General features: G+C 43.4%; 1 protein-coding gene across 6 annotated transcripts in view; it reads left to right on the top strand.

Annotated features, from left to right (window-relative positions):
* The window catches only part of TIAM1 (TIAM Rac1 associated GEF 1), a 396,054-nt gene that overhangs the window by 285,002 nt on the left and 87,629 nt on the right, over positions 1-23,423 (top strand). For all 6 annotated transcript variants that reach the window (XM_047874694.1, XM_047874692.1, XM_047874689.1 and 3 more), the window contains 3 exons: positions 14,335-14,559; positions 16,414-16,599; positions 22,126-22,272. In XM_047874694.1, coding sequence (XP_047730650.1) covers positions 14,335-14,559; positions 16,414-16,599; positions 22,126-22,272 — 558 coding nt within the window. The remainder of the gene's footprint in view (positions 1-14,334; positions 14,560-16,413; positions 16,600-22,125; positions 22,273-23,423) is intronic.

Here is a 23,423-nt window from a genome sequence, read left to right as displayed (position 1 = left end):
TGATCCCAATTTGGAGGGACCATGAGCAGTATTGCTAGAGTAAGCTTGTGTCTGTGTTCAGGATATGTTTGTCCACATTTCTGCTGGCATATACCTAGGATTGGTATCGGTTTGTCATGGGGTCAATGTACGCATTTGTTTTTTTTTTTCAATTTTTTTTTTTTTTAATATTTAATTATTTTTGAGAGAGACAGAGATAGAATGCGAGTGGGTTAGGGACAGAGAGAGAGGGAGACACAGAATCCAAAGCAGGCTCCAGGCTCCGAGCCGTCAGCACAGAGCCCGACGCAGGGCTTGAACCCACAGGCCGTGAGATCATGACCTGAGCTGAAGCTGGACACTCAACCGACTGAGCCACCCAGGTGCCCCCGCATTCGTATTTACTAAATACTGCCAGTTTCCAAAATGATAATTTATGTGCCGATCAGCAGCCTAAGGGAATTCAAGGAGTTCCATATCCTTGTCTGCACTTGGTATTGTCAGATCTTTTTAGTTTTTCATTTGTAAGCCATTAGTGTGCAGCTGACCATGTTTTGGTGGTGGGGGGGGGTGGTTAATGACCATTTCAACATCATCTTTGTAAAATGCTTATTTCAGTCTCCTGCTTGTTTTTCCATTGGGTTATCTTTCTTAATGATTCATGGCACTTCTATACATACTTTGTGTATCACTTTTTACTGTGCTTTTACTGTGGCTCGCTTTTTACTCTGTTAAAGATATCCTTTGTTAATCTATTTAATTTTTATTATTAGTTTTTAATTTTATTTTAAAATAAAATAAACAATTTAAAATAAAATAAATATTTTATTTATTTGTGAGACACAGAGAGAGATACAGAGTGTGAGTGGGGAAGGGGCTGAGACAGAGGGAGACACAGAAGCTGAAGCAGGCTCCAGGCTCTGAGCTGTCAGCACAGAGCCCAACACGGGGCTCGAACTCACAGACCGTGAGATCATGACCTGAGCCGAAGGCGGAGGCTTCACCGACTGAGCCACCCAGATGCCCTGTGACTTTTTAATTTTAATGTATATCATTTCTCAGGTCTTCCTTAATGGATAGTGCTTTTGCGTATCCTATTTAAAAAATCTACGTGCTCTGAGTCATGAAACTATTCTTCTGTATAGCTTATTAACCACTGTTTTTCTGCATCTGGCATCACTTTTTATTATTTGGGTTTCTTGTATATGAGGGAATAGCTAACTGGAGCTAACAATGACAACAATAACAATATTATGTGATATCAGCAGCTATCTTTTACTGAGCCCTTCTTGTATGCCACCATCTTGGAAAGTGTTTTATAATGTGAGTCACATATAATTCTTAAAATTTTTTTAAATTTAAGTATAGTTGATATATCATAGTTTTAGGTGCCACCATGGTTGTTCAGCAATTCCATACATTAGGCAGTGATTATCTCCATTAGCATAGTTCCCATCGTTCCCATCTACAACATCATTGCAGTATGATTGACCGTATTGCAGTATGATTGACCGTATTGCAGTATGATTGACTTTCCATCTCCGTGGCTTATTTATTTTATAAATGGAAGTTTATACCTCTTAATCTCCTTCACCTGTTTTGCCCATTCCCCTTCCTCCACCCCTCAGGCAACCACCAGTTTGTTCTCGGTATTTATGAGTCTGTTTCTGCTTTTGTTTGTTCATTTGTTTTTCAGTTCCACATGAAAGCAAAATCATAAGTCACATTTAATTCGTACAGCAATCAGTGACTTGGATGGTTTATCCATATTTTAGCCAATTAATGTGGACTGTGCCTCCCATTTGGTGAAGCTGAGGCTTTTATAAAGGCTAATGATCAGACGCCAAGTGACACAGTCACTGAGCGTTGGCTGGATTCAAACCAAGCCCCTCTTCCTCTAAAATCTTTTACTGTCTAAGCATACTATTTATCTTATTTCTATTACTGTTTACCCTAAGAAGAACATGGGCAGGAATCACTGACCACAGTCAAAAGGGTCTGTTTCTCATTCTTGGAATTAAGCCATTCGCTGGGGAATATTTCAATATTTTAGCCATTCTTGCCTCACTGCGCAGTTTAGATGATAATCTAATCGGTTGCAGGATACTCATTTTACTTATACTCTGCTGATGTGAATTCCTCTTGAAAGGACCGTCTTGGCCATAAAATTGCTAGTACAATCTAAATATCCAATAGGTCACGTTGAATAAAATTCTTTTGTGGCAACATAGGACCTATTCATGAAAACCTCTGTGTCCTCTTGTGGTGGTGAAATTTTTAGGCTACTTACGTGGGATAGAGCACAAAATGAACCTTTTCAGAAGAAATTACGGCTGTTCAGGACCTACGAGGGCATTTTCTACCTTCTACTTGTTGTAATCCACATGACTCTAGAGGGGCTAGGTTTGAAAGAAACCTGTGTGGGTTAGGGGTGAGGTTAACACAAGGGAGATCAACGACGATTATGGAAATAATTTGTAGGTTATTCCAGCCCCGGGGCTCAATTCACTGTGCATGGTTTACAGAGCCAGTGTGCTGCTGATTTGATGCTGTTATTCAGATTTGCCCATGGTAAGGAGATTCATGCTACCGGCAAAAGCAGAAAAGGGGTTTTATGGGCAGGATGGGGGTGGGAATGGGCATGAATATTAGAGCCTCTTGAGCAGAAGAGGTGCTATGCTGTCTGCAAAGGGAGGCTATAGTTCCTGCATTGAAACTGCTTTAGAGACTTCCCTCCAGCTGGAAGGCAGAACCAGCATCTACCACGTACGAAGTACAGTTTCCTCTCGGGGCCTTCCTTTGTCCATTACTGCTGGGTGTTACATACAATTCCAAAAAGCTCCATGACTTTTATGGTAACATATCCTAATATTAGGTTTTTATTTCTACATCACATGTCTTAGGAACATAATTATCAGGCCAGGTAAGAATGACTCCTGACTGGATGGAAAATCATATGCAATGATATATCTAAAGAAGTGTAGAGAATATCTCCGTGGGGGGACTGCCTTTCTATAGAAAGTTTTCGTATCATTTAGAAAGTCACTTGTATGAGGGTATAGTATGCGTATGAAAAAGAGACTAGTGAACAAAAGAATAGTATTTACACCATTATGGTGGGTTGGGGATTGGGTGTAATAATCCAAGTCAGATGTCTTATAGATAGCAGATGCTCATTATTTTTAAAATAATTTTTTAAATAATATTTTTTAAATGCTCATTATTGTTTTGACAGAGAGAGAGAGAGAGAGAGAGAGAGAGAGAGAGAGAGAACAAGAGGAGGAGGGGCAGAGAGAGAGGGAGAGAATCCCAAGCAGGTGGCTCTGCATTGGCAGTGCTGGGCTTGAACTCCTAAACCACGAGATCATGACCTGAGCTGAAATCAGGAGTTGGATGCCTAATGGACTGAGCCACCCAGATGCCCCCAGCAAATGCTCATTAAATGTTATAGTTGCATTTTAACAATAAAGAAAAAGTGACTAGTTCCTTTTATTTCTGTTAAATAAGGATCTTGGGGCGCCTGGGTTGACTTCAGCTCAGGTCACGATCTCGCGGTTTGTGAGTTCGAGCCCCGCATCGGGCTCTGGGCTGATGGCTCAGAGCCTGGAGCCTGCTTCCGATTCTGTGTCTCCCTCTCTCTCTGCCCCTCCCCTGTTCATGCTCTATCTCTCTCTGTCTCAAAAATAAATAAAAACGTTAAAAAAAATATTTAAATAAGGATCTTTACAGAAGTTGAGTGTGGCTTCCCTGGAAGAGGCTAAGGCTCTGAGTTTTATTAGGCTCTTAAGCTCTGGATGGTTATCCTGAAGTGCCACATCTGGTTCTATGTGGACTTGACAAAAGTCACTGGCACACATGTCCTGAACAAGGCCAGCCAGATTGAGGAAAATTCTGGAAGTCATCTTTTACAAAGAGGCGTGAAGTGGACTTGGTAGATACTCCTCCTTGTAAATAGTTCTGGAACCCAGCACCCTGTCTCCCTTGAGGTCAGTCCTGTGCAGCCTCCCTGCAGTTTGGTTCCTGCTCTTCCCATTTTCTTCCACAATGCTAGTGTCAGTTCCTTAATTTATTAGGAACCACACCTAACTGTTGACTCATACTGAGCTTGTGGTATATCAAACCCATAGAATCAACTCCTACAAGGTCTCTACCATCCTATTTTAATAGATGTTTCCAGAACTCTAAGTGCAGAAGTTAAATTGACTTCTTTGAGATTTTATGTTTGTGGTTTCTGTCCTTCTAATGAACTTGTCGAAATCATCCTGGATCCTAATTTGGTCTTCCCTCTAACTTCATGCTTTCTGCAGATAAGACAAACTGGATGTTTGGTCTTTGTTCTTTCTGTTGGTTTAAATGCTGCCTTAGTCTATAGCTAAGTCCTGTTTTCTCATCACTGTAGATCATCTCCCTGCCCCTAGCCAGTTTTCTAAAAAGTTTAGAAATATTTACCTTTGGTTTTGACATGGATTAGTTGTGAAGAAGGGTGAACTCCTAAGATGTGTGGAGCCCCAGGCAAAATTTTTTTATCTATATGGAGAATTTGACTCACCCCATACCAACTTTTCAAACCATTCTGGTGGCTCATCTCATGCAATCTAGTGAAAGAAATACCAGATAGGCTATTGGGAACAACCGCTAGGCATGACTCATGTCCAAGAGCTCCTTAGCATACATAACTTATTGAACTCCCCAAAGGGAAGCAAGTGTACTGGGTGTGGAGGGTTCCTCCTGGACCCCGTCCTTTTCAGGCACCAGAAGGGGTATTTTCAAAATATGGGGCTCCATTTGCCTAGCTCTTAGGAGAGTATTGATGAAGAGTATAGATGTTGAAGTACGAAACGAATACACAGGGCAGTAAATGTTTACAGCACATGCCCTACTATTAGTGTGTTCAGACACTTCCTCACATATGTTAAAAGGACAGTGAATATAATTGTGGCTGAGCTAGATTTTAGTATATGATTTGTATACTATTATGTATTATCCAAATAATATATTACTGACACTATTCATCTTCCTTTTCTCATTATTTGAAATTTGTATAAAGTCAATATGAGCACATGGTTTTAAAGAATTTAATTAATCTTAAAAGAAAAATTAAGGGGCGCCTGGGTGGCTCAGTCGGTTAAGCGGCCCACTTTGGCTCAGGTCATGATCTCATGGTCTGTGAGTTCGAGCCCCGCGTTGGGCTCTGTGCTGACAGCTCAGAGCCTGGAGCCTGTTTCGGATTCTGTGTCTCCCTCTCTCTGACCCTCCCCTGTTCATGCTCTGTCTCTCCCTATCTCAAAAATAAATAAAACGTTAAAAAAAATAAAAAAAAAAAAGAAAAATTAAGAGTGAAATTCTTGTCCTTCTTTAATCTCTTCCCCCAGCCTTAGTCCCCCAAAGTAACTATGTTCAATTATTTTAGCTAGGTTTTTTTTTTGTTTATTTGTTCTTTTTCCCCTTGCATTTACCCTCATTTCTCATTAACATGCTTATAGTATTTTTAAATTAACTTTGGACATTAACTACTGACTTTCTGTGATGACAGATGAATATTTAGCCATATTATATATGAATTCTCCTTTCTTCATGTTCCTATATAGTTATATGAACATTTATGATTAAATCAATAGTCTCTGTTATACTGTTAGGGTGTTCCATGCTATGACCATATAAATAATATTAGCTGCTGGGCCAATTAGTATACTATCATTTGATTTCCTTTCTTGAACAACTTGTTTTTTTTTTTCCTGTAGTTAATGCCTGCCTCTTTTTTTCTGCTCCATTTATTTACTTTTACACTTACTTAGCAGTATTTTCTACATCTGTACTTTATTACCTACTTGCTTAGTACTGTTTTGTTCCCTGGAGACCACCTATCCCAGGTCCTTTATTGTCCTGCTCCAATCTGTTTGCTCTCTAGGCCACAGGCATAATAGTTACCTTGGATTTTCCTTCACCATCCTAGTTAGAATCTTGGATTGCAAGTTATCCTTTTTTCTCTTTTATTTTCATTAACAAACAAACAAACCTGTAATAATTTCCTACGAAAATATCTTTATTCTCCCTTTTACTTGAATAATCTTTGAGTAATTTGAAATTTTGGTTGGAAAATGTGCTTTGTTCACTTATTATCATTTCTGAATAATTTGTGTGTGCTTTATTTTCTCTTTTGAAGCTTTAGAATAATTTTCTATCACCAGGGTTATGATTTCTCAAAGAGATTTTAATTTTAGTTATCTTTTTTTTATTGCTAAAAGCTTTCCCTTTCTCTCTCTTCCTTTCCTTTTCTCTCTCCTTCCCTTCTCCCTCCTACTTTTCCTTCCTTCCCCTTTCTCCCAGTCTCTTCCTCCCTCCCTCCCTTTCTTGTTCTCTCTTCCTCTCCTTCCTTCCCTCCTACCCTTCCTCCTTCTTTCCTTTCTTCTCCTCTCCCTCTGTCCTTCTCTCCTTTTCTCCCTTTGTCTTCCTCCCTCCTTTCTACCTTATCATCCCTTTTTCAGTGTAACCTATGCATTTGTTTATTGTTTATAGCTTTAGATTCTTTTGTGTCTCCATCTTTGGGGATGTTGCTGAATATTCAGGAAATGTGGCTGCAGGCTTTGTTTCTCTTTTTTTCGTTATGTATTTTCTTCTGTGTGCTCTAGTCTCTGCCTTTCATGCTGGAGGCTTTCATCAAATGGCGATTCTTCATTATCTGATCATATTTAAATGTGAAATATCAAAAAAGTGCTTGGATATCGTTTGTGCCATCTACTGGGGGCTTTTATAGCATGAACAGATGGTAAAACCTTTTTGTTGAGGGTGTCCATTTGACATTATTTGTTGGCCTTTTCTGTGGGGCTACTCAGCTTTGCCAGAGATGCATCCTGCCCTTGCCATTTAACTGGGCAGGCTTCCATTTATTCCCCTGTTTGGAGCAAAAGCTTCCTCCTCCTTTTGTGCCTGTCTTCCTAGAGTTTGGAGCCTCTCTTCCCCAAAGAATTTACCTTGGGTGAGTGAGGGGGAGAGAGGTGAGGGATTGGGGGGTAGGGAGGGAAGAGTGCCCAGTTTATGACTTTTTCCAGCGGATGAGGCAAGCCCCATATTGTTCTCTTTACACGTGTTAAAAATGATAGCTTACTGGGGCACCTGGCTGGCCTAGTCAGTAGAGCATGTGACTCTTGCTCTTAGGGTTGTGAGTTCAAGTCCCACGTTGGGTGTAGAGATTACATAAGGAAATTTTAAAAAGTGATAGCTTACTTAAGTCTTGTATACATAGAATTCTAGAATATGTTAAAGAGAGAAATAATGAAAGAAAAGACTTTCAAGAATTCATACAGGAACTTCATTCCCAACTAACCTTTTAAAAACACATAACTTTATTCCCTTTTGTTGTTGTTGTTCTTTTTAGATGGAAAAAAGAAGTTCAATCTACTTTCCAATTATTCCTGTGCTCCTATAAACTCAAATTATCTGAAATTTTAGTTTCCTAGATCTGGCATATATTCCCTAGTATTTCTCTCGTTTAAAATGAATTTCCCTTTTCCTGCCATTCACGTAAACCATTGATTATCTGAAATCACTGAGTACCCTCCATTCGGTTGGATAATTGAAGCTAGATCTATTTAAATACATAATGAATACATAAAGTGCATCTTAACTCTGCACTCAAAGAGGCTCTTAGGCAAAATGCATTTCTTTTTTCTGATTATATCCCTCTGTTGGCAAGAACTTTGCGTATTCCCTTCACTGAACTTTGTACAGTTTTCATGTCATCTCTAGAAGACAGAGGAAGAATCATAAAATTCCGTCTTGCTACCTGTCTGCTGCTGTTTGTTTAATTGAAGCTGATGACCGTGGAGGAAGTCAAGAGGATTCCACCATGGGGAGGGGGGTGTCTCTCCTTCCTGCCCTTTTAACCACTGGATTCTGACAGAGAGCCCTTTAGTAGACCCGATGTCCCTAATTAAACTTGCCTGCTTCAGCAAGGTAATGCAAAGGTAGCGGCTCTGAAAAGCTTTCTCTAGCATGTCAGAATTTAAATCCTTGGGAGTCCACACTGGGAAACATTCTATCAAGTTGGTGATCTGCTGTGAGCAGCTCTGGATTGTTAAGCCTATAAACTGCCACGAACTGTCCAGAGTTTTGTCTACTTAACTCGCTGTTGACAGCAGTCAGGTGGACTTAGCCCACCCTCTCTGTGTATGCCCCTGGGAATGGACAAGCCCTTTCAGAAAGCTCATTTAGTGAATTGCGCTTCTTAGAAATAGATGTGGCTTAATGATAGAGAAAGGCCGAGACTGCTGTGTTGTTTATACAGGGCAGCAGCAGCAAAAGTTCTCTCTAATGGAACTGCCTTCAGCCACCGACAGGTTTCAGAGAAGCTTGGAGGCTCAAGGCATGCTGAATGGTTAGAACGAATGACGGATAAATTTTTCAGGAAGCGGTGATCAGACTTTTCTGTGTATCCTTCTCTAGGTTATGGGGTTTGGTGCTTTTGTTTGTTCCTTAAAATTTTAGTTGTGGTAAAGTATATGTGACATACCATCTTACCTGTTTTTAAATGTACAGATCAGTGGCGTTAAGTACGTTCGCATCTTTGTACACCCGTCACCACTGTCCATCTCCAGGACTCTCCTTGTCTTGCAAACCCGAAACTCCGAATGCTAACTCATTAGTCCCAACTTCCCCTGGCCCCTGGCAATCACCATCTTTCTTTATTTAAAAAAATTTTTTTTTCAACGTTTTTTATTTTATTTTTTGGGACAGAGAGAGACAGAGCATGAACGGGGGAGGGGCAGAGAGAGACAGAGACACAGAATCGGAAACAGGCTCCAGGCTCTGAGCCATCAGCCCAGAGCCTGACGTGGGGCTCGAACTCACGGACCGCGGGATCGTGACCTGGCTGAAGTCGGACGCTTAACCGACTGCGCCACCCAGGCGCCCCCATCTTTCTTTATTTTAAATAAATAAATTTCAGGATACCTGGTCTACCCAAAGTAAATAAACATCTTTCAAAGGATGTTTAGCTTCGTTGACTAGTATCAGTTTCCTTTCTTTCCACTTCTTTTTTTTTTAAGATTTTATTTTATTTTTTACTAAAAACATTTTTTTAATGTTTATTTTATTTTTGAGAAAGCAGGGGAGGGGCAGAGAAAGACACACACACACACACACACACACACACACACACACACACACACACAGAATCTGAAGCAGGCTCCAGGCTCTGAGCTGTCAGCACAGAGCCCAATGCGGGCTTGAACCCACGAACTGTGAGATCATGACCTGAGCTGAAACTGAGTGCTTAACCGCCTGAGACACCCAGGCACCCCCTTTAAGATTTTATTTTTAAGTAACCTTTGCACCTGTCGTGGGGCTCAAACTTACAACCCTGAGATTAAGAGTCACATGCTCTACCGACTGAGCCAGCCAGGTGATTTCTTTCCACTCCTTAACTGGGGTGTAAACATAAACTCTAAGGCATCAGATTGGAGTATGTGCTGCCCTTGGCTGAGTTTGGCAGAGACCCTCAAAGGTGGAGGGAAGAAGGGGCCTGGGACCCTGTTTCCATTAAGTAAAGAGAGGAAAAGGCTGTTGTTCTATAAAACCTATCAGATTATGGCTCTTCTCGGAGGTTAAAAGTGTGTTCTATAGACTCTTCTAGAAGGTTTTTTGAGCATAGCTAGTGCATCATCAGTCACGGTGGTTAGGTTATGCTGTAGAAAGGAGCAACCCTCATACCCCCATGGCTTACCACACCTCTTCATTGTCTGATGGGCATTGGCTATGAAGCTGTATTTGTCCTGGACTTTCAGGGACCCAGGCTGACAGACGCTTCACCTCGACACATGCTTCCATGACTGCAAGCCAAGGGACAAGAATGGGGGCAAATCAGGCTTTTGTTTTGTAATGACACACGCCACTTCTCCTCAAATGCATTGGCCAAAAAAACAAAAAACAAAAAACAAAACAAAACCAAGTGACATGGCCACACCGAACTTTAAAGGGAGCAGGAGAGTTCTATCCCCCTACATCCTTAGGAGGGGCTCCAAATATTACAGGTATAGCACTAATGACACTGTGGGGGCCCAGGCTTTGGGGTAATTGCTGAGAACTAGGGGTTCAGGGGCAGTGTAGCATATTTAATAAAATGTTTTTTTGAGCACAGAATTGGTAGAGATTGAGGTTTATAATAAATTACTGTGTTATCCCTCATTCTTCTGAGCTTTGGTTTCTCCATTCATAAAGTTGCCCTGGGCCCCTTCTAGAGGCATATTCTTGTTTTAAAATTTAAGTTTGTGGGGCACCTGGGTGGCTCAGTCGGTTGGGCATCCGACTTCGGCTCAGGTCACGATCTCGCGGTCCGTGAGTTTGAGCCCCGCGTCAGGCTCTGGGCTGTCAGCTCAGAGCCTGGAGCCTGTTTCAGATTCTGTGTCTCCCTCTCTCTCTGACTCTCCCCCGTTCATGCTCTCTCTCTGTCTCAAAAATAAATAAACGTTAAAAAAAATTTTTTTTTTTTAAATAAAATTTAAGTTTGTAACTTAAAAAGCAGAGCCTGTATCAGGGAATTTCAGCTCTTTCCATCAATTCTTCACATCTTATGTCAGACTTGTAGGGATTTCCTTTTCTTTGTGCCTTGGGGCGGGAGGAGTTTTGGAGTGGAGGGTTCTAGTGGAGGCAGAGGTGGGCGAGGGGCAGCTGGCAGTGGCAGGGGTGGGGTGGATGCTGACCTTGCTCTAAGCATCCACATACCTGGTATTTTTACAGGAGACACGGTCTCTCCTCCTCAGTAGCACATGCCACCTCTGCACGGATGGCATCTGAAACACTCCCAACAGTGTCCCTTTGTAATAGGTGAAAACACCATCTTTCCTAAAGTCTATAAAAGCTCCTTGTTTCCACTGAGCTGCATGTACCAAGGAGAAAGCATGTTTCAGCTCAAGGAAGCAGCTATTTTTATCAGATACTGCCTGACACCACGGACGACAGAGACATAGCCCCGCGAAAGGGTCGTGCTGTTTGGGACTTCCATTGCAAAATTATAGGGGACACCTTTTAAAGAAAATGGAATCTGAAATATATTATTTTGGGGGATAGCTACAGAGAAATTAGATGTAAATTTAGGGTAATATATCTTAGTGTTTTTTTAAAAAAACTTTCTCTTAAAGTAGAATATCTACACAGAAAAGTACACCTTTTGATGGTGTTTGATTAGCTCGTACACCCACGTGATACATGCACATAACCAGCACCCGGACCGAGAAGCTGAACTTGGCCAGCACCCCAGAGCCCCCCGCCCACCCCTGGCTTGTGGGTTCTTCCATTTGCTCTCCACCCTCCCCCCGACACCTACCAAAGAGGTACTCTTCTGACTTCTCGCATTGCTTTTGCCCATTTTTGTACTTTATATAAATAGAATCCTAGTCTATATTCTTGCATGTCGGGCTTCTTGTCCTCAGTGTGTGAAATTTATTCAGGTTGTAGTCTTTCATTCTCATTGCTGTATGGTATTTCATTGTGTGATTCTACCACACTCATTTCTCCATTCTGCTGTTGACGGGTGTTTGGATAGTTTCCAGTTTGGCCCACTGCAAATTATGCTGCTATAAACATTTTGGCACCTGTGTTCTGGTGAGCATATGAATGCATTTTTGTTGAGCATGTACCCAAGAGTGCATTTTTGGGGTCGCAAGGCATGCATATATTCACCTTTTTTTAGGTAGCTTCAAAGAGCTTTCCGAAGCACGTAGACCAGTTACTTCTCCAGCCAGCAGCCAGCAGTGCGTCGTAATTCTGGTTGCTCCATATCTTTGCCATCACTTGGTATTTTCTTCCTGGAAGCTTTCCTTTTAGGAAAGAATCCTTACGAGGTTCTTTTTCCATCTGAGCTGATACCTTCCCTAATAAACACATTTAAAAAAAAGAAAGAGGAAAAATAACTCCACTTTTTAGTAAAGAAACGCACTGATGCTGTGGCACAGAGAGACTCCGAGGTCCAACGCTGTACCTTGTCCTAGGCGGGAGCAAGTGTGGGGCATTTATCTTATGTGGGAGGACCCGGAACTCTGAATTTTTCTTGAGTTACTTTATTTTTTATTTATTTATTAAAAAAAAAATTTTTTTAATGTTTATTTCTGAGACAGAGCATGAGTGGGGGAGGGGCAGAGAGTGAGGGGGGCACACGGAATCCAAAGCAGGCTCCAGGCTCTGAGCTGGCAGCACAGAGCCCGACGTGGGGCTCGAACCCACGGACCGCGAGATCATGACCTGAGCCGAAGTGGGACGCTCAACCGACTGAGCCACCCAGGCGCCTCTCTTGAGTTACTTTAGAGTGATCTACCAAGATAAAATGTAAGACAGTGACTTTCTAAGAGGAGATACACATTAAAAATTTGAAGCAAAGTTAATTAAGCCTTAAAGATGAGTCTCCTATACAGACATGGGCACCCTCCCCACCCCCGCCAAGAAATATTTACCTCTGATTTCCAGTGTTGCTATCTCCTCTTCTCCCACTCAGTTTTCACAAAATGATTCCATTTGCTTCCCTCTGCTGTTTTTTCATGAGGATGTCTAGCTTATGGAAATCTTCTTTAGACAGAGGCACATGTTTTGTTATAAATGTAACAACGGCCACATTGTTTACATTTGTGCAGTGTGTCGGGTCTCTATTGGCTGATGCCATTTGTAACATTTGTTGCCATTTTCTCTGGAATACAAAACTGATGGAATTCAGAAATAATGTAGACACCTGGGGTGGTCTTTGGTTGTCGGTACAGAGTAATAGGCGGATGGGGACCTGCTGGTGGAATTTTGTTTGCAGACTTTCACTCAGATGAGTTTGGAAACTAAGAAGACGCATCAGAGAGAGAGGAAAAAAAAGTGAGTGTTTTGTGTGTGAAAATAATGTTGGCTGTTACTTTAGTATTGAAGTGGCTGAATAGACCTTTTCTTCAGTGATCTGATTTCTGAGTGTTTGTTAAACCTCTCTGGGCTTAAGGGGATACCCGGAACATTCTAGCGTGTCCTTACTTATAAATACTCAATTGACTGGGTTCCTAAAGTCTTAGTGATCGTGTGTTTCTGCAGATGAACTGTCTCCCCCAAGCTGTATTTTGACTTTTGCCTTTCAGAGCACCTCGAGTCACTTGGAGGTTGCTTGTGTGTTTTGGGGGGTTACCATTTTCTTTAAAGTGACCTGGCCATTCTTCACTGCCAGGTGGCCCCTCTTCCTGGGTACTCCCGTGTGTCTCCGAACATAATACTGCATCTGGCTGCCTTGAACTTCTTCCACAACCCTAGTTGTGTCGTTGCTGCTTGACTCTGGCATAGGGCCTTTGGATTTGGGTCACAGCAGTTCACTGGGGGCAGGGCTGTTGTGCCTTCCTTGGCCAGTAACGTCCCTTGGCCTCATTCCCACTTTGGAGCCACACATCCCTCTCTGGAAACTGACCTTTGCTTCATAGCAACCCTGTTAACTAGAAACTAAGCTCTTTGTGTAGGATTATCACATATACAGGCGTCTTAATTTGGACTGCTATAACAAACGGATAAATAAATAAACAGGTGGCTTATAAATGACAGACATTTATTTCTCACATTCTGGAGGCTGGAAGTCCAAGTTCAGGGTGGCAGCATGGGAGGGGCAGGCCGGCTCCCTGATTCGTAAATGCTGTCTTCTCGCTGGGTCCTCACTCGGCAGAAGGGGACTAGTTAGCTCTCTGGCCTTTTTTTTTTTTTTTAATTTTTTTTTGATGTTTATTTATTTTTGAAACAGAGAGAGACACAGCATGAGTGGTGGAGGGGCAGAGAGAGAGAGGGAGACACAGAATCCCAAGCAGGCTCCAGGCTCTGAGCTGTCAGCACAGAGCCCGACGCGGGGCTCGAACTCACGCACCGTGAGATCATGACCTGAGCCGAAGTCGGATGCTTAACCGACTGAGCCACCCAGGCGCCCCTCTCTGGCCTTTTTATAAGAGCACTAATCCCCTGCATGAAGATCCTGCCCTCATGACCTAATCCTCTCCCCGAGGCCTTGTCCTCTAACACCACTCTGGGGGTGAGAATTTCAACCTTTGCATTTGGGGGAGATGCACACGATCATTCCGTCACAACAAGTGAGTTCAGGGAGTGCACAGAGTGAGCAGACACGGAGGAGGCCTCCTTCCAGACAGCTCTTGGGGGCTGGGGGTGGGTGCAGTTCGTCTGGCCTAAGGCCTAATGTACTGTCTGCAGGAGGAGGTCAGGAAGGTTAGCCTTACTCATGAGGTGTCCAGACCTGTCGTCTTGACTCCGTGCCATTGCTTCTCTCGAAACGCCCCTGGTCCACTGCCGATAACCTAAGAGGCGGCTGTTTCTTCTTGCCCCCACCACCACCACTCCCCCTTACAGACCACCAGCCAGACGGAGCTGGAAAACTGGATCACCGCCATCCACTCTGCCTGCGCGGCTGCTGTGGCGAGACATCACCACAAAGAGGACACGCTCCGGCTCCTGAAGTCTGAGATCAAAAAACTGGAACAGAAGATTGATATGGATGAGAAGATGAAGAAAATGGGCGAAATGCAGCTGTCTTCAGTCACCGATTCGAAGAAGAAGAAGACTATATTAGATCAGGTAATCGTCCTTCCGTGTTTCGACTTGGGCGGGATCGTTATGGGTCTTTCAAGTGCCTCCACGTCTTGGCATCACGGAGCATCATCGCTTATCTTGTCAGCCTGTCATCCGGGCTGCTGAATTCTTTATTGTGACTGTCAGCGTTCCTCACCCGTCGTTCGCAGCCGATTGTTACGAGCTGAAGGGAACAATATTACATTGAACGGGAGACAGAAATCTAATAGAGGAGCCTGCCCCCGCTCCCACCACCACTGCTGTGCTATTCTGGGGCATCTCTGTCATCGCCACGTCTGCTGGTTTTCCTTCCCGCCTTGTCCGGTTCACGGGTGAGCTCCGCTGTGGGGAGATGCAAATTTAGGCAATTTCGGCAAGGTGGAGTGTGTTTGAAAAAAGGTGTGCGTAGCTGCAGTATAGGATCATAAGTAAGTATATTTCATGCTAAGAAAAGAAAGCCGTCACGAGGTAATGGGAAGGTTGTGCCCTCTACTCAATTGTTTCAAAGTCCGCGATGAGCCATCTAGTCGCGCTTTGAAACTTTGTCTTAACGGTTAGGAAATCATCGTGGGAATCAGTGAGTTTCAGGAATGGAACAGTGGATGGTGTGGGCCAGCAGCTGGTTTTCCGTGGTTTCTCTCCCTCTGTTACCTGGCGCTGTCTTTGTTTTCATTGAGGCAAAATTCACGTAGCATGCGATTAACCATGTTAAGGCGTACAAGCCAGTTGCATGTCATATGTCCACAGTATTGAGCAACCACAACCTGTGTCTAGTTCCCAGACGTTGTCATTCACCCCAGAAGGAAACTCCATACCTGTTAAATTGCTCCCCTGTGCTCCTGGCATGCTGCCTCTACGGATTCCCCAATTTCGGATGTTTTTATACAAGTGGAATTACACAACATGTGACCTTTTGCGTCTGAATTCCTTCACTTCATGTCACGCTTTGGGATGGGCCCACATCGTAGGGTACATCAGTCAGTTCTTCATTCCCTTTTACGGCTATGATTCGTTGCCCACACTCACCACAGTTTGCTTATCCGTTTGTCCGTTGATGGGCCATGTTGGCTGTTTCCACTTTTTGGCCATTGTGAACAGTGCTGCGAACATGCATAAGTCACAGTAAAAAGTAGACATCGGCCATTAACCACTGTCCACGTCATCGTTAACATCACTGAGCCTTGGCTATATACCACATCCTGTGCCAAGCTTATTCTTGCATTATCTCATCTAAATATCACTTCAGTCATAGGAAGTAGGTATCGTTTTGCCACTCTGAAAAGCGAGGAAATATCTTGGACGCACTCTGTGGTTGGAAATTTATTCCAGAGCCTGGGTCTTCACCTTCTAGTGTTTTCTGCCTCCCACTGTGGGCCATGTGCCACTCCCCTGTTCCCAAAAGCTGTTGGGCTCTGATCTTTAATTCACCTCCCTTTTCTTTTTCTCTTTGTCTTCCTATGAAAGGTCATCTCCTGGTAAGTCCTATAATTCTCCAGTGGTAAAAACCCTGCAGATTTTACTTCCCTTGGGTTTGTGGCCCAGAGCTTGGAGCTGATGGCCTAGAAAGCCCAGAAACATGACATTGTAACCAGAGGACACAGAGCAGCTGACATATACTTTCTGTTTACCAGACCGAATTTATGACTGTGGGTCTTTGTGAAAAAAACGTGTAAGCTACGAAAACAGTGATACTTGAGATGCTGTTCCCTAAGAAATTCGGGGTATCTGTGGTTTACCCCTTAGGATTAAAATCAATACCTTGACAACGTGTGGTTTTGTAACATTTGTGTGGGATGAAGCTGTTAACACTTGTTTTCCCTTTTCCTCGCCTTTCCTTTTCCCATATTTTCACCACCGTAGATCTTCGTTTGGGAGCAGAATCTCGAGCAGTTCCAAATGGACCTATTTCGTTACCGCTGTTACTTAGCTAGCCTCCAAGGTGGGGAACTGCCAAACCCCAAAAGGCTACTTGCTTTTGCAAGCCGACCAACGAAAGTGGCAATGGGCCGCCTTGGAATCTTCTCTGTATCATCCTTCCATGCCCTGGTGAGTCGAAGCCGGTGTGTTTTTAAGAAATATTTCTCTTTACTATTAATCCTGAGCAGGACTTGACAGGAGCCGCTGAAGTGTTTTTCTAGTTCACTGCTGGGTGTGGATTTCTGACACGTCCTCTGCGGTGGGTACAGATCTTCATTTGAGTCTGTTCTGAAATGTATTCCTTAAGCCTCTCTTGATGGGGCCTAAATTATTGTGCAAAGAAAATAGGAAAGGTATTATCTGAAGAGATCTCTGCATGTAGTGTTTGTTCGTAACTGATGTCCTCTTTAGGCAGTGTTCTGGTTTTAATCCAAATACAGTTTTTTTTTATATTAACCTTATGGAAATGTTAAGCGGAGAGCTCTCTCATACGGAAATGCATTCTCTCTCTCTCTCTCTCTCTCTCTTTCTCACACACACACACACACACACACACACCCCATATATTGAACACAGATCTCTTTGGTGATCTTCCTTTCATTTTATTTTTAAATACTGTCATTTCAGAAATCAGTTCTTTACAGTCATAAGTGTACCTGCTGCATTTGAGGAAAGTAAAGATCTTCCATGATTTTCCAGCCTAACATATGTATTTGCTTGGGAAGGAGAATTTGCATCTGACCTCCGGAACGGCAGATTGCATCGTTGTGTTGTGTGTTTGCAATCTGTAATTTTATGTACTTGCTAAATTGCGAACAGCTTTATGTACGTTTGGCTCCTTTCTTCTCAAAAATTGCTATTGCGAGTAACATGGTTTCAGCCCATCCAAGTCAACACCCACTTAAAATGTACTGCACCTTAGCACATTTGCTGTGGAATTAAATGTTAAGTCTCAGGTTCCAGAAACTGCTTTGGAAAACCTTAGCTCTGCTGGGCTTGGCTTGCCTCCCCTCGTCAGCTGTACCCTTCAATTGAATTCAGAGCTGCAATTCAGTCAAAGGCGTTTGTATTCTTTATAAATAGATTAGCGTCATCATTCAGATAATTAGGGGTAGATTTACATTTTTAAAGAAGTCTTAAACCAATTTCTGGACTTATTAAAACTGGCACCCTGATTTGTTCTGCTAATTACGACTCAGCTCTTGGTCTTTCTTGGTCTCCTTTCTTGGTCTCCCACCTCTTCATATAGCTGTTAAGTGCTTTTTTTTTCTTTTTTTTTTTCTTAGTAATGGGTCAGTGTGCTGTGATGAATAAGTCTTCCAAATGTTTTTGAGTTTGAGGCTCTACGACTGTTTCTCTGAGACCCAGACACCAATTTGTAACTTGACCAAATCTCAGTCTGTATATTCTGCAAAAAAAAAAAAAAAAAAAAAATAATAATAATAATAATAATAATAAAAAAATTCTTGTCTACTGCATGGTAAGAATGTCGTAGATTGAAGTGGCATTTTTGTAAGAGAGCTCATGCCTCCAATGATGCAGAGTCCGTATTAATTCTAAACCCCAAGCATCCAAATGACTTTTTCCTGTTACTGGGCCTGATAGATTTGGGAGAGAATAAGTTTGCTATCTATCTAAAACTTCTTTGCCTTAATTTTCTTCAAAGCCATTGGAGCTAACTTTATTATTATCCTTCCATAACTTATCTTCAGACCTTCTAATTGCCTCTATCTCAATATCTGTGATTTGTGTGTACTTTTATTTGGATGGGCAGACTGTTAAAATCTGGCCAGCTGAAGATAGGGATGGGAGGGTTAGTAATTTAGGCGTTTTGGTCAGTGACTTTAAAGAAGAATATTTATTTATTTATTTAGGTTTATTTATTTTTGAGAGAGAAGGGCAAGCAGGGGAGGTGCAGAGAGAGAGGGAGACAGAGGATCCAAAGAGGGCTCTGCACTGACTGCACAGAGAGCCCGACACGGGGCTCGAACTCATAGACCGTGAGATCATGACCTGAGCCGAGGTCGGACTCTTAACCGACTGAGCCATCCAGGCGCCCCTTAAGAAGCGTATTTAAGTCCTTATGTGCAGCTTCCTTTTCCTTACCCCCCACCATCCTCAGCTGCAGTGTGAGTCTGGGTGTCTATATGCCCGTGTGTCCTCACAAACTTCTCTTTTCCACGAGGGGTTTCACTTCACACAGAACAAGTTCAGCAGGCCGGTTAGGTGTCTGCCCCTGTTTGTTGTTCCAGTTCCTGCAGGAGATCCCAGGAAGGGAACTTTACAGTCTGATTTATTAGATACTTATTTTTTCCTCTACTCGTTGTCATTTGACCCCAGAGAGGTCCCCCCCCACCCCCCATTGAAACATGTTTCAATTTAGCCTTTGTCCAGACTTATTTTTTTTCTTCTTTTAAGTGAGGGGCAAGGGAGGAGGAGGTGTGAGGGCAGGCGGGCTGGGGGTGGGCGGGGAGATTTGGGCTACAATTTAAGCCCCATTCACCAGGAGGGCTTCCCATAATGCTCAGTGATTTGCAGTAATTAACTGAAGGGTCCCCGCTGTACTCTTTGAAAGAAGGTTATCATTGTTCTTGTTTGCACAGATGAGCTGAATGATAGAGTAATCAGGTTCTGGCCACAAAGGGAGGCATTGTCTGGGCAAAGATCATTGAGAAACTCTTGAGCTCTTGTCTGCTAGGTCTTTTGCCAGCTTCCCCCCCCCCCCCCCCCCCCCCCCCCCCCCGTAAATCCCTTTGCTTATTTTGAGTCATTATTGTGTTGGGGGTAGCAGTTACTTTTGCAGTTTACAGGGCCCCCAGCAGTGCAGCATAGTTACTGTGAGAACCCCTAGTGAAGGGCCCATTTGTTAAAGAGACTCATCCAACTGGTCAGCCGGTAACTGAGAACATTTACGTTGTGTAAGTTTCTCTGCTGGACTCTGTCTTTCTAAAATTGTAAAGAATTACTGTTGTGACCATGTTATATGTAGGATCTCTGCTTTTGCTTTTTTTTTTTTTATGTTTACTTATTTTTGAGAGAGAGAGAGAGAGAGAGAGAGAGAGAGAGAGACTGAGACAGAGCAGGAGCAGGGGAGGGGGAGGGAGGGGGAGGGAGGGGGAGATACAGAATCCAAAGCAGGTTCCAGGCTCCTAGCCGTTAGCACTGAGTCTAACATGGGGCTCGAACTCATGAAACACAAAACCATGACCTGAGCCAAAGTCGGCCACTTAACCAGTTGAGCCACCCAGGCTTCCCTCTGCTTTTGCTTTGTGATGTTGGTTTATGTATTTTATTCACTGAATCAGCAAATACATGTGAGGCCTGGCATATGTCATTTATTCTTCTTATGGTTAGGGTTATAGCAGCAAACAACTCAGAGTTCTTTTCCTATTGGAGATTCTTATGGGGAGAGATGCATAATAAATGAGTAAGCAGTTAAATAGACAGGGTAGGTGCAGGTACTGATGTATGCTATGAAGGAAGTGAACAAGGTAATAATACATATATATATATAAACAGTGATACAACAGCCATATATTTGTATATGACTGCCTGTAGGTGTCTGTGTATCTACAGATAGATTTATCTATTTATAAGTAGATATACAAATAATGAGAGCGAATAGGCATTTTTGTTTCCTCTCAGACTTTTAACTTTCACACCACTTATTTAGTGGTTCCTAGCCTCATTTTGTGATGATAAGCTTATCTGATACTGAAATCGTCATGTGTGCATGTATGTATGTCAGCACATTATAATTTATTCCTTTTGCAGCTTTTGTTTACCTTTGACTCAGAAAGTGATGAAAATAGGGAAGAGAAAATGTGTATCTATTTAAAGTAAACACGTGTCTTTTGGTCTGTGATTTTTGTCCCCCTCATCCCCTTGAGCACAATCTTAGTCTAGACCTCTTTCTCTAACGTGGTGTTGGATGCTGTGTTTTTACATGCCTCAAGCTCGGAAAATATAAGACCGCTTCCTCATCTTCCTATCTTCATTTGGGACCAAAATCTTCCCCCTCTAATACCTTTTCAGGGAAGCTGTTCTGATTCCTGTTTTTAGTGTCTTTGCCAGTCTACTCATGGAGCGTCCAGGGTATTTACCCTGTCAGTGCTGAAAACCCCAGAGAGGCGTGCCTTCTAACCAATGTGCTGACAGCTGGGGGGCCCCTCTTGTTCCCCAACGGGGTTTCATCCCCCAGTCTGATGCCAGTTGGCACCCAGCACACTGGGAGTTGCCCGTGTGGGAATCTGTGACAAGTAGGTTCCAAGACTCATCTCCAGCAACAAAGGACGGGTGGGGAGGTTTCATTTCAAGTCTGACTTGCTGTACCTCCTGGCACTCCCTTATTTGAAAGGAGAGCCTGTGGGTGGCCTATTGAGATTTCCTGGCAGAAGTTCCCTCAAGTTCCTGGGACTTTGCTTTTAACCTATGGATACACTGCGAGCACGAATGTTGGCCTGGGAAGGACTTTGTGGGATCCTCACAGAGATTCAGTGTCTACTTGAGCAGTTTGTAAAGAAGCAGATTTGAACTTGGGGTGTTCCTCTCTGAAATATTGGTCTGGGCTGTTGGCATCTTGCAAATATCTCAACAGAGTGGAGCTCCTGCTCCCCACTGCTTTTTTTTTTTTTTTAAACAAAATAGAACTTTTATTCCCTTGTATCTAAACATGGGACGTGTAAGGCTAATAAGGTGGCTTCACCATTTTCCCGGACTTGGGTCCCATCCATCTTCTTGTTCTAAAAACCGTGAAAAGGGTTCTGTCTGAATGTCCTAGAAGAGTTAACCCACGGACCTTCCTTTGTCCGGAAGGAGAGAAGTGAAAGATAATGGAGATCCCTCCCTCCTCTTAAGGACGGTTCCTGGAGATGACAAATAGCCCTTCTGCTTAGCTCCCGTTGACTGGAAGTTAGTCACAGGCCCACGTCCTGCTACAAAGGAAAATAAGTCAGCGTTGGGTAGTCATGTGCTCAGCTACGTGTGGGGTTTCTCTGACTGAGCTAGAGGGAGAATGATATAGGAGGACAACCATCACTTCCCTACGAAGGAAATTGTGTCGTTCTGAGAAAACTAAATAGAAGAATTGGTACACTTAGATTTCATGTGGAATCACAGGAACCAAGAGGTATTGTTTTCGCTATTTTTGCCGACACTCAGACACCATTCTTCTAGAATGTAGAAACAGCTCTAGAGCATTTAGGGAGAATCCCAAGATCGTATGGTTAGCTCAACTTGCTGCTACAGCTCAATCCTGTGACCAGAAGGGCATTGAATTCTTGGAAACATTACATACGCGTCATATTGTTATTTTATATATTACTGTTTTCCTGATGGTTTCAGACAGTGGTTGAGTTTGCCAACCTTTCAATTATATTTGGACTCCATGAAGGGCCCTCAAAGTCCCAATATATGGGAGTCACAGATTAAATGCTTTGGTGATGGGCTGGCATGATGGAGGTATGGTTGGTCTTTTTAAAAATTTTTATGAATTTGAAGATGTAACTGGCTTTATTAAGTAATTCACGAACGGGGAGCATCCCTCTAGCAAGTAGAGGGATGCTCCCTGGGCGTGTAACTTAGTAGGGACCTTGAGGAAGAGGTGAGTGGTCCTGACGCATTTCTCTTGTCGATGCTGTTCCTCGACGACCTCAGGTGGCAGCACGCACTGGTGAGACCGGAGTGAGACGTCGTACTCAGGCCATGTCCAGATCCGCAAGCAAGCGAAGGAGCAGGTTTTCTTCCCTTTGGGGTCTGGACACTACCTCCAAAAAGAAGCAGGGACGCCCCAGCATCAACCAGGTGGGTTCCAGGGTGGGCGAAAGAGCAAGCACAGATTGCTTCCATGGCCACCTCAACTTGGGATGCATGTGCATGTGTGGTGATTTATTGGTACTGGGTGGTATTTCGAATCAGCTCACTGACACAAAGACGTTGGTTGTACTAGACGCTTTTAATAGCTAATGTGTACTCATGACTTTGAACTCTGCTATTAGTCTATCACCAAGCTCCAGTCTCCCACCTGCATCCTTTGCAAACCCTGGCTAATTACAGACCTCCTGAAAGTGCACAATTCATCCTGAGCCTTCGGAAAAAAGCGGGGCTTGTTGATGAAGCCAAGTGGGCACCTGAGCACAGGGCTTTTTAAGCTGCTTCTGGCCCTGGATCAAAGGTGGCCTCCGGGGAGGTCAGATTGTTCCTCTGCCATTAGCTTTTTGGGGTTGACATGAAATGGGGAGTTCCCTTGTCTTCCAGTATGAGAAATCAGGAGTCTGAGAGTCCTCACCACTGCCATGATGCCTTTCTACCCAGATGCTGGGGCTCGAAGGGGATCTCGGTACCTCACGAATGGCATCACCGAGAGGTGTACCACAGGGTCAGTCCTCTGATAGCCACGTGCTGTGGCCTTGTCCTTTTTATCCCTTTTAGCCAAGACCGCCATCCTGCTAGAGTCACTTCTAGGAACTTCTCCATTGTCATTGTCATTCTTCTTTGGCTTTGTGAAGCAAGTGACTCTGGGACTGCTTGCTCGTGTTTTAGGGACTGAAGGAACATGGGTCTTGGTCTTTTCAGGAGAAGGAGAATGTTGGATTCATGGGTTATGGTGGCCGAAAAGTGAAGCACTGAGCATCTTGGAGGTCATGGCTAGGATTCCCAGTTTGACCTGTTCACTCTGTGCCCTTATGCAGAGTGAGAAGCCAACTGACTAATTTGATAAAAAGATCCCTCATTGTTTGTTCTGACAGTTCCAGCCATTAGTTTACACAAGAACTGAAATTTAGAAGAGACAGTCCTGAAAAGTGACGTCCTACGTTCCTAACTGACCACCACACTCACTGTTTAAACGTGGGTATTCTGTGTCGCTGATGGACGTTGCAGGAGACCAGATGAGCAGGTGATAAGTGAGCCTCAGACTGAGCATTCGTGCCGTTTGGTCTGTGGTCCTTGGAGAA

This window comes from Prionailurus viverrinus, chromosome C2 (genome assembly GCF_022837055.1).
Source record: "Prionailurus viverrinus isolate Anna chromosome C2, UM_Priviv_1.0, whole genome shotgun sequence".
Taxonomy (NCBI): Eukaryota; Metazoa; Chordata; class Mammalia; order Carnivora; family Felidae; genus Prionailurus; species Prionailurus viverrinus.
Note: the sequence above shows the minus strand (reverse complement) of the source record. Positions and strands in the feature narration are given on the sequence as shown.